General features: G+C 41.7%; 1 protein-coding gene across 3 annotated transcripts in view; it reads left to right on the top strand.

Moving 5' to 3' along the window:
* RNF216 (ring finger protein 216) overlaps positions 1-15,766 on the top strand; it is a 208,130-nt gene that overhangs the window by 155,223 nt on the left and 37,141 nt on the right. For all 3 annotated transcript variants that reach the window (XM_077140519.1, XM_077140517.1, XM_077140518.1), the window contains exon 14: positions 14,131-14,228. In XM_077140519.1, coding sequence (XP_076996634.1) covers positions 14,131-14,228 — 98 coding nt within the window. The remainder of the gene's footprint in view (positions 1-14,130; positions 14,229-15,766) is intronic.

Genomic DNA, 15,766 nt, shown 5'->3' with positions numbered 1-15,766 from the left:
AAAGAATCAGGTCTTCCTGTGTGTGTTACTTACCTAGTGTTTTGGGTCCCCATGGAACTTCCATGCAGGCAAGGGTTGTGTTGGCTGCTTTGTTCCCAGTGCCCCTGGCAGCAGTCATAGTACACAGTAGGAGCTCACAGGAATATAGTTGATATTTTATTGGAAGATCCACATCTCAACATAGCCCTGGGCATTGCTGCTGCAGACATGGTGATTCTGTGAAACTGGCTTTCTGGAGAAACAGTTTTCAGTATTTCATTAATTACCAAAGGTACTATTGTTTGTAGTTATTCTAATAAAGGTGAAATTGAACTTGTATTTATTCCAGGAGGTTTTTACACCCCACTGTATCTTAGAAGGCTTGGTCCTCCTAGTAATGTAAAAAAACAGGCAGCTGTGGCCATGACATCTTCAGCTTTTCAGGCAGTTTCTTAAGCATCGCCCTCTGATGGCCAGGAAATGCATACAAATGTCTTGGGTCCTTTGTAGCTCTGTCCCTAGGGGGCAGGATTAATACAGAAACCAAATTTGAAACCTCCTATTGACTTGATTAAATTTAGTATATATATACAACAAATATAGCAAAAGATATTTAAAAACAGTATAGCTCTTCCCCAAAGAAGCCTTGTTCCTCAGTACTGACGAGTGTGGGGTGCTGAAGACTCATTGTGATGTTTCCCAGAGGTCTTGCCTGGCTGTGGCCAGTTTTGATTCTGTAATTGGCAATAAAAAGATTCTCCTGCCTCAAAGGGACTGCTCGCTTTGAGAGAAAGAGAAATCCCCAGCTAGGAGAGCTTGACTTCTCAGAGACATGTAATATATTCAGGTAAATCACATGACATTATCAAAAGAATTAATGTAGACTTGTTTGTCCTTTAAGAAGGCTGGACCCAGGCAGGCTGGACTGTCTAGTTCCCGTGGGGTACAGAGGAGAAGGGGAGATAGGCGGGGAAAGGTGGGATCTGTCTCCACAGCAGCTGGAGACACTTCTGAGAGACCCTAGCGGGAGGCAGACAAACAAAACCAGGGGCACAGACACGGAGCCACAGGAGGCTGGCCTGTCTGCAGTTCTCCCTCTCGGAATCCCTCTAAAATAGGAGTTCTCTCAGTCACACTTTGTCTCCTACCATTTGTGAAGCTCCTTGTGTTATGACTGATGAGAATTGCCAGTTCCACAAATAGTGAAGCTATAGAAGAGAACCAACAAAGCATTTTAATTGAAATTTGCAGTGCTTTCTCCATTTGCAAGCATTTGGTCATTAGCTTCTTGGCAATAGCTGCTGTTTGCAGTTTAATGTTTTGGATTGGGGCAGTGAGTTAGGGAGCTAAGAAAGGAACTGAGACTCTAAAAACATAATCTGCATCTTTTAGGCTTAAAGTTTAATTAATTAACCCAAAAGTATTATAGATAACTTGGTTTTCTCATAAGATCGTTGTCATATTTTACATAAATAAAGTCCTCCAGTGGAGAGGAGCGTGCTTTGTCTTGCCAGCCTTCATCTCTCTGTAATTTTTTTGTAGTTTTTCATACATTTAGCTCCTTGTGGGGGAGATGGGGGATAAGGCCTAGTACTAGGCCCTAGAAGGCCAAAGGTAACAGAGACACAGTGTGGTAGACTGTGAACTCCTGGAGACCAGGAATTCAGCTGGCTTGGTCACCACTGCATGCACACATGGCACAAAATAGGTTTCAGCTGAAGCACCATCTCTTCCAAGGCTTCCCTCCACAAAGTGGTGTAAACAAGCACCCTCACCTCCCCACTCCAGGTCCACACTCCCCACCCCTCACTCTGCCTACTTCCTCCATAGGACTCCTTGCTCCAGCCATTGCTTGGTCTGCCCCCAACCAGCCAGCTACTGTGGAAATGGTAAGAGTGCAGGGATTGTCTTGTGCTCCCCAATGCCTTTGCTGAGAACAGATCCTGGTAGGGCCTAGGCTCTGGAGGGAAGGTAAGAGCTGTAATTCCAGTTTCCTGCAGAAATAAATGCTCTGCATTGTCACTCTGAACCAAACTTGGTCCTGGAGCAATTTCGTGATGGTGGTGATGATGTCAAATGATGTAATTAGCAAATCTTGATATTTCACAGTCCTGACCACCACTTAGGAAATAAGTATTTACAATTAAAAGCACGAGAGGTGTGCTGGTTGAGGGTTTGACTGAGTAATTAATGATTTGATTCAGGTGTGGAAAGCTCACTTTGCGCCTTTGTCATGAAAATCTAAAAATATACTTCCTTCTGCTACTCTGCCAAACATCAACTGGCTGAAGGTGGCAGGAACAACTACTTCCTCCCATATTTACAGTCTGAGATTCTTCTCTGATTAGCAGGTTCCTATCGTTATCATTAGGAAATGGTGTCCTTGGGTTCAGTCCTATTCAGTCCTGCCTCTTTATGGGTCATCCCCATCTCTCTGGTAGGCACATGGCAGTGGGCCCCTTGCACAGCTGCAGCAGGGCGCCCGCAGCTTCCAGACCCTGACACTTGGTTATGCCTGGCCCTGCTGATCTGCTCATCTGTGGTTGCCCTAGACAAGATGGCCATTGTAGCCTACGGCTTGTCTCAGGCCCTCGGGTTTTCCAGTACACAATGGCCTATTCTTGCTAGCGAATGCCATGCTGGCATGCAGTGAGAAAAAGGAAAGAGCATGTGAATTTTGGAATCAAGCAGACTTGAGGTCATCGCTCTGTGACCTTGACCAAGTTATTTTGCCTCTCTGAACCTCCATTTTCTCATCTATTGAAAAAGGGTGTGGGGGGCTGGAAGGATTTGATCCAACTCCTCCTTCATAGCATTGCTCTGAAGATGGAGTGAGCTATGTATATAAAGTATTCCCATCCAGGGAAGATAAGCAGGTTTTCACTGTCCAGCCGCTCTTAGTTTTAGCTTGAAAAAGGCTAAGCCTACAGGACCCTTGGCTGGAACTGCTGGCAGGTGTGACGAAATGTGTGAGTCCACAACCCTTGACAGCAAGGCATGGCCTTCTGCAGAGAAGACCTTTCAATGGGAGACTCATTTAAAGAGCCAAAACCGATTACAATATTTACCACAAGAAAATTTAAAGAAAAAAAAAATTACATTTCACCTGTCTTTAAATTTAAAAAGCAGTCTACTTTAAAATTGAAATAATGAAATCTGTTTCTTAAACCATAAAGAAAAATGTAGTCCTTTTACTCTTAAGAAAAGATAAGCATATGGCCATTTCTATAATCCCAAGTTGGCCTCCTCTACCAGACTCAGTGTTTGGCACACATTGGTTCAGGGAAGTAGGTTGTGGCCTTATTTGTGGCGGGCTGGTGAGGAAGTCTGGCCAGGAATCAAATCCAGACATCTCGGGTTTGTTCCCTAGAAGTTTTCCCCTTGGCCCTTGTTTAGAGAGGATGTAGCAGCAAGGCCCTACCAGCCCTCCCCTAACAGCAGCCACAATGATCTTCTTAGACTGTAAGTCAGATCATTACCCTTCCCACCCATGCATTCACCCCCTTCCGTCCTTTCCCTGCCTTCTGGCTCTCCACTGCATTAAGGATAAAGTCCAAACTCCTCCACAGGGGTCCGCGTGATTGACCCTGGTCTACACTCAGCTCCTCTTATCTGCCCTCTCCTCCCTTCTTGGCCTCCAGCAACACCAGCTTCCTCTGCTCCTCTCTGCTGCAAGCCTTTACTCTGCCTGTGACACCTTATGCCCTCCCTACCTCCTTACCTGGCTAACTTCTATTCAACCTTCAAGGGTCTGCTTAAATGCCATACCCTCCAGAGGCCTCGCTGAACACCAGTCTAATTGGCATCTGCTGTCATACACTCGATCACACCTGTGCTTTTCCTTTGAAGCAGTTGTAACTACACATTTGTGTTCTTCACTGGAGCATAAGCTCCAAGAAGGTAAAAACTATGTCTATGTCTAATTTGTTGTTGTATCCATAACATCAAGAACAGTACTCAAATGATAGAAATTCAGCAAATACTGGGAAAGCAAATAAATGAGTGAATAAATAAGATAGTCTCAAGCTCACGTTGTCACCTCTTCCTCTACCTTTACTCAGTCTGCTCCTCTTCCTGCATCTCTTGATCTGAGTTGGTGTTTCTGCTATCCAAACTAGTATCTCAAGTCAGAAATCTAGAATCATTCTAGGCTTCTCTCTTGCCCCTTTCCAGTCTATTTCTACTCAAGAAACATTTCCATTTTCTCTCCTCCTGCCTAGCCTCATCATCTCTTTCAGACTATTCCTGTTGTGTATTATTTGTCTTCTTGCCTCTAGTCTCAGCTTCTTATCTATCCAAGCATTCTGAATTTCAAATTTGATTTTCCTATTCCCTGGCTTTCCAGGATCTAGAGCAGTAGAATCACAACTTTTTGATTGCTTACCATATCAGAAAAATTGGGTAGAGCAGAACCCCTTCACCCCCAGTATGTGTTCATTTATAGAACATTTTAGAGGGTGAGATGAAATAAATCATACCTCAAAATAATTTTATTGAATGATTTGACAATTTTTATGCTCATTAAAATATTAATATATATCATATTGATATATTAATATTAATATATTGTTATACTGTTTGAGGGCCTGGTTTTAGATTCTAGATACTTGGCTTTATGACTGTTTTATTAGTCAAAGTTCTCTAGGGAAACAGAACTATCAGGAGATATCTATATATATTATGAGATTTTTTTAAGAATTGTCTCACATGACTGTGGTGATGCACAGGTGCAAACTCCATAGGGCAGGCTGCAAGCTAGGAACTCTGATGAAGGTTTTCGATGAATTCCCTAAGAAAAGCTGGCTGACTGAAGTAGAAATGGAAATTCTCCCTTCTGACTGCTGAAATCCTCACTTCTGCTTTTTTTTTTTTTAATTAAAAAAAATTTAACAACAACCGAACTAAAACATTAACACATGATCATTCCATTCCACATATATAATCAGTAATTCAAATATCATCACTTAGCTGCATATTCATCATTTCTTAGAACATTTGCATCAATTCAGAAAAAGAAATAAAAAGACAACAGAAAAAGAAATAAAACAAAAACAGAAAAAATAAAGATTATACATACCATACCTCTTACCCCTCACTTTCATTGATCACTAGCATTTCAAACTAAATTTATTTTAACATTTGTTCCCCCTATTATTTATTTTTATTCCATATGTTCTACTCCTCTGTTGACAAGGTAGATAAAAGGAGCATCAGACACAAGGTTTTCACAATCACATAGTCACATTGTGAAAGCTCTATCATTATACAATCATCATCAAGAAACACGGCTACTGGAACACAGCTCTACATTTTCAGGCAATTCCCTCCAGCCTCTCCACGACATCTTGAAGGACAAGGTGACATCTACTTAATGCGTAAAAATAACCTCCAGGATAACCTCTCGACTCTGTTTGGAATCTCTCAGCCATTGACACTTTGTCTCATTTCACTCTTCCCCCTTTTGGTCCAGAAGGTTTTCTCAATCCCTTGATACTGGGTCTCAGCTCATTCTAGAGTTTTTCTCAATCCCTTGATGCTGAATCTCAGCTCATTCTGGGATTTCTGTCCCACGCTGCCAGGAAGATCCACACCCCTGGTAGTCATATCCCATGTAGACGGGGAGGGTGGTGAATCTGCTTGCTGTGTTGGCTGGAGAGAGAGGCCACATCTGAGCAACAAAAGAGGCTGTCTTGGGGGTGACTCTTAGGCCTAAATTTTAAGTAGACTTGACCTATCCTTTGTGGGGTTAAGTTTCATATGAACAAACCCCAAGACTGGGGGCTCATCAGCCTATAGCTTTGGTTGTCCACACTGCTTGTGAGAATATCAAGAATTCAACTTGGGGAAGTTGAATTTTCCCCCGTTCTCACCATTCCCCGAAGGGGACTTTGCAAATACTTTTCCACTCACTGATCGAATCACTCTGGGATTCATCAGACATCACCTGGACAAACCAACAAAATCTCATGTCCTATACAAAGTTCCATGTACTTAAGGTGTTGAATCAACTACATAAGTTATATTAGGAAATGCACTAGTCAAAATATAAATTTTGTACCAAATAAACATTTTTTGCTTTAGTCTCACACATAAGATGACATTTTAAAATATTAATTACCATTTATTTTCAGCACCCTGCAAAAATGACATTCCTTTGTTCTTCCTCATGCGAAAACATTTTTAAAATTTGTACATTTAGTCACTATTATTATACACTCTAGGCATTCCTAGATTATGCCATCTCAATCTTTAACCTCTACTTTCTTTCTGATTTCATTTATGTCCCCAGCCCTCCTCCCTCTATCATTCTCACATGCAGCTTCATTCAGTGTTTTAACATAATTGTATTACAGTTAGGTAGTATTGTGCTGTCCATTTCTGAGTTTTTATATTCAGTCCTGATGCACAATCTTTATCCCTTCAGCTCCAATTACCCAATATCTTACCCTATTTCTATCTCCTGATGGTCTCTGTTACCAACGAAATATTCCAAGTTTATTCACTAATGTCAGTTCATAGCAGTGAGACCATAAGTATTTGTCCTTTTGCTTTTGGCTAGTCTCATCAGCATAATGTTCTCACGGTCCATCCATGTTGTTACATACTTCATAAGTTTATTCTGTCTTAAAGCTGCATAATATTCCATCGTATATATATACCACAGTTTGTTTAGCCACTCGTCTGTTGATGGACATTTTGGCTGTTTCCATCTCTTTGCAATTGTAAATAATGCTGCTATAAACATAGGTGTGCAAATGTCCGCTTGTGTCCTTGCCCTCACGTCCTTTGAGTAGATACCTAGCAATGGTATTGCCAGGTCATATGGCAATTCTATATTTAGCTTTTTGAGGAACCGCCAAACTGCCTTCCACAGCGGTTGCACCATTTGACATTCCCACCAACAGTGAATAAGTATTCCTCTTTCTCCACATCCTCTCCAGCACTTGTCATTTTCTGTTTTGTTGATAATGGCCATTCTGGTGGGTGTGAAATGATATATCGTTGTGGTTTTGATTTGCATTTCTCTAATGGCCAGGGACATTGAACATCTCTTCATGTGCCTTTTGGCCATTTGTATTTCCTCTTCTGACCATTGGCCTTTATGAACCAAGGTATATCTTTCCCTGGATGCTTTGATTGGACATTTCTATAGACTGATTTTAATTTGGACAATTTCACAACTTTAAAACTGTAAACTTGCAACTTATTAAATGCTCCTTTTTTAAAACCATTCCATTTCTGGTATAATTCATTCCAGCAGCTAGCAAACTAGAACACCCACTTTCTATATGTCAGCAACTTCTCTCCCTGGAGACTGAGGTTGAAAGTTTCAGTGGAGGACCATTCAAACATAAGTAGTTTCTACTATGTTGCGCTTCTGAGAAGAGGTTGAAAGTCAAGAAAGTAAAATCCAGTGCCCAAGGAGTCAAGCGACTTCAGAGTGGGCTCAAAGGGACTATGATAAAATGAAGACAGAGGTTGGTGACTTGGACATCTTGCCTTCTCTGGGGTGGTTCGCCTCGCCAGGCTTGGAAGGGGGTCCTGGGAAGCCTAGATGAAGTGATGACCTGAGAGTGTCTGCTGGCTGTTGAGGAAACTTGTGAGAGTGGTTCCCTAACACAATGGGCTGAAACTGAGTTTAGTCTTCTGTGCTTTGCCCATGAAACTTTCTAGTTAGGCAGCAGAAAATGAGTGAGGGGAGAAATAGGTATTTTGAGTAAAGACTTTAATGAATACTCAAACACCATAATGCCATTTGAGGACGAAAGGGCATCATAAAACTTAACACAGAGTTCTCTGCTCCTCCCCACTCAACAGACAGCTGCATCTTTTCATGCAGTGCCAGCTGCATCCCTGAGACATGATGGTGAAGGTTGGAATAAATTAATTTGGTCACTTTGGGTGCCCGGTCACTAGGGCTGCTGCCAACTCCACAGAGTCGGTTTGTTTCTATCAGCGAACCCTTCCTTCATTGATCTCTACTGCATAGTCTACATGTTTAAGTATGATTCCATCAATAGCAAGTTCAAAGTTGCCATCAAAGCTGCGAATGGAAAGCTTGTCATCACTGGGAGTCCCATTACTATCTTCCAGGAGCAGGATCCTGCCAACATCATTGGAGTAATGCTGGTGCTGAATATGTTGTGGAGCCCAGTGGTGTCTTTATGACTCTGGAGAAGGTTGGGGCTCACTTGAAGGGTGGTGCCAAAAGAGTCATCGTCCCTGCCCCTTCAGCCTGTGCTCCCATGATTGTGATGGGTGTGAACCATGAGAAGGATGACATGTCCCTCAAGATCTTCAGCAGTGCCTCCTGTACTGGCAACTGTCTCAGACTCATGAGCACCGTCCATGCCATCACTACCACCCAGAAGATTGTGGATGGCCCCTCTGGGAAAATGTGGTGGTGGCTATGGGGCAGCCCAGAGTACCATCCCAGAATCTACCAGCACTGCCAAGGCAGCAGGCAAAAGTCAACTTGGAACTGAATGGGAAGCTCACTGGCCTAGTCTTCCATATCTCCTCCCCTAATTGTATCCACCATGGATCTGACCTGTCTGGAAAAAGCACCCAAGTACAGTGACATCAAGAAGGTGGTGAGACAGGCATCAGAGGGCCTACTTGGGCAGGGATCCTGGACTACACTGAGAACCAGGTTGTGTCTGTGGCTTTAGCAGTGATACCCACTCTCCAGCCTTTAATGCTGGGGCCTGCATTGCCCTCAACAATGACTTCATCAAGCTCATTTCCTATGTGACAGTGAATTTGGCTACAGCAACAGAGTGGTGGACCTTGTGGTTCATTTAGCCTCCAGGGAGTAAGAGCCCTTGGACCACCAGCTCCCAGCAACAGCACGAGAGGAAGAAAGAAGTGATCTGCTGGGGACCTCCATCCCCAACACTGAGAATCACCCATCCTTCACAGCTTTGATCCTAGACCCCCTGAAGGAGGAGAAGGGCTCAGAGAGAGCCCTACCTTGTCATGTATCACCAGTAAGTACACTGTACCCAGCCAAAAAAAAACCTTACACCAGAAATACTCATAATGTCACGAGCAAACACTGCCTGGTAGCCACTCCTTATGAGTTAACCAGCATGTATATACCTTCCTCATTTAGAAGAAAGGGGCCGCCTCATCACTGTGTTGTAGATGATGGTGAATTCAGCTGTTTCCTCCTGATCTGAAAACACGCACAGGGATGAAAGCATGGCCTTTGATGAGCTTTGAGAGCCAGAATATGAGTGTCCTTCAGTTCTTTTTAAGTTGATTGTCAGAGTATATGCTGCCTTTCAAATGGGCCTTGGGATTTTCTCAGTAACTTCACTTTGAAGAATGTGATGAAGTTCGTGTCAAAGAGACAGTTAAACCCATTTCTTCTGCCTGATAATGGTTAAACATTTGTTGGGTTTAGGAACAAATCCTACCTGTTCTTAAGAGGAGATAGTTGCAATTTAGTAAAGTAGGACATTTGATGAGGCAAAATAAACCAGAAACAAAAGAGCAGTTATTGTATGGTCTCATTTAGAAAATGCTTATGAAGAAACAGGGGCTTGGGTCCACAGGTGGTCCAGTGGTAAAATGCTCGCCTTACACGCAGGACACCTGGGTTCAATTCCTGGACCATGCACCAAAAAAACAAACAGGGGTTTAGATTTTAAGCTGTTGTAACAGTCACATTTTGTCTGGAGTGGTAATTATTGTTTCTGGATTTTTAGAGGTTTTTTTTATATGTATAACCTGGTATTCAGAGATAAAAACGAAGACAATCAAGTCAGGATTAAGGTAATTCAAAATACAGGAGTATGGAAGACATACTCCTGTATGTATGTTTATTTTAGAACCTCACCCACTCCTTGAGACCAAAGGAAGAAAGGTTTATCTTGTTCAGAACCTAAAATTCTGTAGCACACAATCTAACTTAACCTGTCTAGATAGCTCATTTAAAGTAGCAAAACACAGGGAGCCCAGAATAAAAATAAGGGCCTTTAATCCTGTACAGCTTAATATAATGCCTGGATATATCCCAGAATATGTTAAACAGATAATCAAAATGTATTGGCGGGCGGGCCACGGTGGCTCAGCAGGCAAGAACGCTTGCCTGAAATGCCAGAGGACCCGGGTTCGATTCCCGGTGCCTGCCCATGTATAAAAATAATTAAATAAAACATATATCAAAAAAAGTATTGGCAAAGTTCCTTGAGGGATGGGAGAAAAAATATGGAACTGTTAAACTTTATCAATGGGGAAACCCCAGATACTGTGTCAAACATTAGGGACACCCAGATCAACAGGCCAAGCCCTTGCTCTTGAGGTTTGCTCTTGTGAAGCTTATGTATATAACAGAGAACTTAGCCTACCTGTAAATATAGCTAAGAACTACTTCTGGAGGACCTCTTTTGTTGCTCAGATGTGGCCTCACTCTCTTTAAGCCCAACTCTGCAAGTGAAATCATTGCCCTCCCCCCTATAATAGGACATGACTACCAGGGGTGAAAGTCCCCCTGGCAGTGAGGGAGAGAACTCCCAGGGATGAGTTTGGCCCTGGCACCGTGGGAACAACAATGCCATCCTGACCAAAAGGGGAAAAAGAAATATAACAAATAAGGTATCAGTAGCTGAGGGAGTTCCGATAGAGTTGAGAGGCTACTCTGGAGATTGCTTTTACACACACTTCAGTTAGACCATGCTACGTACCATAACTTGCCAGACGATTCCAGCTAATCAACACCTCGGGCAATATATAAAATTCAACGAAGGTTCCATGCATTAAGTTCACTTTCCAGAAACCTACAACCTCCAGGTGGGTCCCTGGATCAGATCAGTCCTGAAACCTAGAGGGGCCAGCCTTTCCAGAACATCAGCTAGTAATCCCTTACTATTGGCACTCCCTTCCAACAACGCTTATTATTGACAGCCCCTTCCAACATGAAAAAGTTAGAATGGGCATAGAATGGGAGAAAGATCAAAGGGGATGGTGGAGTTATACAGAGAAGGTAGGATTTAACAAACGAGTATGATTGCTGAATCATTATATTGACATTTCTTTTCGTCTCTAGTATCTTAGAGCAGCTAAAAGTGAAAACCTAAAATTGTGGAATTGTAACCCATACCAAACTCTGAAATCTGTTCTACAACTAATTGTTGCTTGTGCTTTGAAATTTATTGCTTTTTGTATGTATGTTATTTTTCACAAAAAAGAAAAAAAAGTCAATTGTAATGATTAAAAAAATATCTATTCCTTCTAGCCTGCAATGTTCTGGAGCAACTAGAAGGAAAAATTTGAGGTGATGTTATGGTGGCCTATGACAGACTCTGGAATCTATCCTGTAACTACTTGTTGAAGAGTGTTTGGAAACTATTGCTTTTTCTTTCTTTGTTTTGTATATATATTATACAATAAAACTTTTTTTAAAAAGAAGAATGGGTTCATTGAGCCCCAAATAAAAAAAAAAAAAAAAAGGCAAAGCATTTTAAAGAAACAACACAGAGTTCAAATGTTAAATATACCCAGCCTGTCGTTTGCTGGCCTAGTTTTAATCATGGGTTTTAGTGTCTAGCTAAGTAGTCTCTTCAAAAGACATTTCACTTTTATTCTCTGTGATCCCAGGGCCCTTTGAGGAGGATACCATGGCTGAAAATCTCCCATGTTGACCTACAATAGAACCACTGTAACTGTGAAAGTGAGCAGTGGCCCTCTAGAGAGCCCTCAGAACCCGAGCAGCTCATTTGCCTGTGTGGTACCGAGCCTCACCTAGAAAATGGGTCGCTTCCCTTCTGAAGAGGACCCTGTGAACTAATAGCTACAGATTGCCAGGAATACTAAGGGACACTGTGAAATGCCATGTATTATTTTTAAGCTGTTTTTCCTGATTGGGAGCTGGGTTAGTATTATTTTAAAGGTGAGGATTCAGATACCAGCCTTTCTGTTCTCCAGCTGTTGTTTATCCTCCAGTTTCCTAGAATAGTCAGACAAAAGGTCTTTTAAAAACTGGTTTTATGCTGTTCTATATTTTGTTGGGTAATAGTTAAATAATTACTGATATAGTCTCTGACTCCTGACTGCGACGTAGGTATAGACCAAAGAACTGTGGAAGCGATGACGTCTAACTATGGGGTCTGAGGTCAGCTCATCTCTATCCCCACCCCCTACTCCATTGATTGAGTGCAACATCCTGCCAAAGGGTTTTTTGGTTTTTCAGCTCTCTGAGCAGTCTATTTCATTTCCCTCTATTCTTAAATTTTCTTATTTTGAACTAGGTAGTACATTTACATAGTATAAAATCAAAAAGGCACGAAGTGAAAAGTCTTTTGTGCCTTTCAGCTACCTAGAGGTAATCATTATTACCTACTTATTGAATTATTTTAAAATGTATATTATACATCTACCCCAACATTTTTTATATGAAAATGGTAGCATACTGTAATACTATTTATTCTGTGGCTTGATAGAGTCATCATAGCAGTATATATTAGAGAAAACACTTTCATTCTCTTTTTCATGGCTGTATAATATTTCATTGTATGAATGAACAAATGTTGTTTTAATCTCTTACTGTTAAACACAGTTACCTTGTACGTCTATTTCACAAGGGTAGGAGATATTTCTAAAACTGATGTAAAGATATCTTCCAGTGTATCTCCTAGCAATGACTTTCTAGCCTGCCCTTTCCAGTGGGTGTCCTGCAGGTGCTTCTGTGTCAATACCACCCAAGTCATGCTCGTGATCTTAACTCCTGCCCTCCCTGTATGCAGGTCAGGACTCCTTCATTGTTCTCAGGCTCCATCAGTGTCACTGTTATCTTTGGTTGTGCAAACCAGAAACCTTGTCATCCTTGAGCCAAGCCATCGCCAGTCCTGCTGGTTTTACTTCCTAAATTTCTTTCAAGTCAGTCAGCTTCCTCTCCTCACCCACCTCCGTAGTATAGGACCCTTAAATTCTCTCTTTGGTGACCTTATTGCTTCCTAGTTCTTTTATTCTTCTAATCTGTTTTCCACACAGAATTATCTTTTACAGTCCAAAGTCTGATCATGTCACTTTCATGCCTAAAGCCTTGTAACAGTTTCCTCTGGCTCTTAAGATCAACATCCAAGTGGCCATGAGGCCCCACAAGGCTCCTCCTGGACTGAACTCTGCAGGCCATCTATAAAGTCCAAAGCAGCCACGCTTCCTAGACCGCTGGACTCTTCAGTTGCTGTTCCTCTGTCGAGAAAGCTATTCTCTTTTTACTCCCTCCCTAGCTATCGTTGACTCCTCTTTCAGATCTCAGGCTTCACTTCTTCAAGCCTTCACTGTCTCCCCAGATTAGATTGGGTACCCAGATAAAGCTCATGACGCTATTCTTTCCCTCATTGTACTTATCAGTGATTTCCGTTTGTATCTGTGATCACTGGATTAATGTTTCTTTCCTCAATTAGACTGTAAGCCCCACGTGGGCAGGAACTCGGTCTGCTTTGCTCACTACCCTGCCCTAACTCTTGGCCTGGTGCATGGCATTCAGTAGGTGCCCAGGAAATTATTATTCTTGATAAGAGATAGTTTCAGGTACATGTGAAAATATTTTACAGACTATGAAGGATCCTACAATAAAAGGTGCTGATTTTTTTAATCCATGTTTATAAATGAAATAAAGCTATGGAAGATGACATTCATGTCTGTGGGCAATCAATGACTGAGGCTGTGACTCCCTTAGGGATCCTGGGGATCTTAATCTAGATCATTTGTTAGTTCTGTTCAACAGAAGTTTCTACTTTTGCCAGACCTAATACTGCGTGTAGGGGATGCAGAAATTAATGAAATGGAGACCCTGTCCTCAAACAGCTCACAGTGTTTTGTTTTTAAAAATCCAAGATTACATTAAGACTGTTGTCAAATGGGCTTTTTTCAGTGTAGCCCCTGGCATGTTAGAAAGACTGATACAAATAGAATTTGGACAGCAGTACTCTCCATGGGAAAAAACTTTCCCCATGCTTGCTTCTAATGAATTTTGCCTCTTCTATTGAGAGATTTCTTCTAAAATATCCCTGCTGAAAGAGAAAGAGCCACTCAAAGAATTCAGTCCAAATGAAGCTTCTTTCACATTCTCTTTTGTGAAAGAGAAACTTGTATAGTATCCACTCATCAGGAGCTGTCTTTTTGTCCATCCTTTATCCCCAGGAAACCTGTAGGAAGTGTCAGGGACTCTGGAAAGATCACAATGGCCTCACCTGTGAAGAGCTGGCTGAAAAAGATGACATCAAGTACCGAACATCTATGTGAGTTGATTCTCTACTTCTCAACTTCCAAGTTGACCCTCCCTTTTTGAGAGAGGGGACAGTTTGTATTGTGGGAAGAACAGACTTTCAAGCCACCCCAATCTAAAATGATTTGGGGGAGGTGACATAATCCCTAAACCTCAGTTTCCTCATCTCTGCAGCCTCATAGAGCTTTCCTGAAGGTCAAATATAATTATATAAGATGCCTGGTACATGAGAATTCAGTAAATGTTGATCTCCTTTCTCCTTATTGTCTAAATTAATAACCAAATAACACATTTTAGTTAGATTATATTGCATTGGTGTTGTTTCTATCTGTGTTTCCTATAGAATACTGTTGACCTAAGATAGTAAGTAAAATTACCATCTTCCAGAATGAAAAAAGATACAGTCAATAATAAGAAGTGCTGAGCGTTATACAAATATTAACGTATTATTGTTTTAGTCAAGATAAATAAAGGCTAAGCTGCTGTAAAAGATAGATCCAGAGAGATAGTGACTTAAAAAGTCTGTTTCTCTCATGTGATAGTCCAGCCTTGCCAGGCTAATGAAACAATTCTGTCCTACCAGGTGATTCAGGGGTCTGGGTTCCTTTATCTTACTGCTTCACAATTCCCTAAGGTGATGTCCTTCTCTGCATAATTGTGACTAGATCTCAGCCACGTTTACACTCCAGCCCATAGGAAAGGAAAATAAAAGAGACAAATTGCCAGGGCATGTAGCTTTTCTTTAAGTTGTAAGTGATGCAGAAATTACGTACATCACTTCTGCTATATCCAGTTGGTCTAGACTTAGTTACATGCCACACCTAACTCCAAGGCAGGCTCCAGATGTAGTCCCCAGCTGTGTGACTTTGTGCACAACTTAAATTTGAAGGGTAAGGAGGGAGTTCTTTTTCTAAGGGGGAAAAATTGAAGTGTGAGATGGCTACTGGGAGTCAGCCACAAATGAGGCACTTGAAGCAGAGAGCCCAAGTAACTTGTCCATGGTTACACAGGTAGTAATTGGTATAGCAGGGATAAACCCAGGCAAATGGCTTCCTGACTATGTTCTTTACATATCTGTGGTAAGCAGAATAATGGCACCCAAAGAAGTCCACATCCTAATCCACAGAACCTGTCATTATGTTATGGCGAAGGAACTTTGCAGAGGTAAATAAAGTTATGGACTTTGAGTTGGGGAAAATAGCCTGGATTATCCAGTGGGCCCAGTCTAATCACACGTGTCCTTAAAAGTCCTTAAAAGTCCCAATTGTGATCAGATAGAGAGCAATGATGGACGAAAAGTCAGAGAGATGTCAAAAGTACTCCCTCCTGTTGCTCCCCTCTTAATGGGACAGGCATGAGGGAAGTTGCTTGACCTTTGAACATCTGAGAAAATACTCTGTTACTACATCAGGTTATTTATTTTATTGAGAGGTAATTCACATGCCGTAAAATTCACCCTTTAATATGTGCAATTCCATGGCTTTATTATATTCATAAGGTTTGTGTAACCTCACCACTGTCTAAATTCCAGAACATTTTCATTGCCCCAGA

The sequence above is a fragment of the Tamandua tetradactyla genome, chromosome 23, assembly GCF_023851605.1.
Source record: "Tamandua tetradactyla isolate mTamTet1 chromosome 23, mTamTet1.pri, whole genome shotgun sequence".
In the NCBI taxonomy this organism is placed as follows: Eukaryota; Metazoa; Chordata; class Mammalia; order Pilosa; family Myrmecophagidae; genus Tamandua; species Tamandua tetradactyla.
Note: the sequence above shows the minus strand (reverse complement) of the source record. Positions and strands in the feature narration are given on the sequence as shown.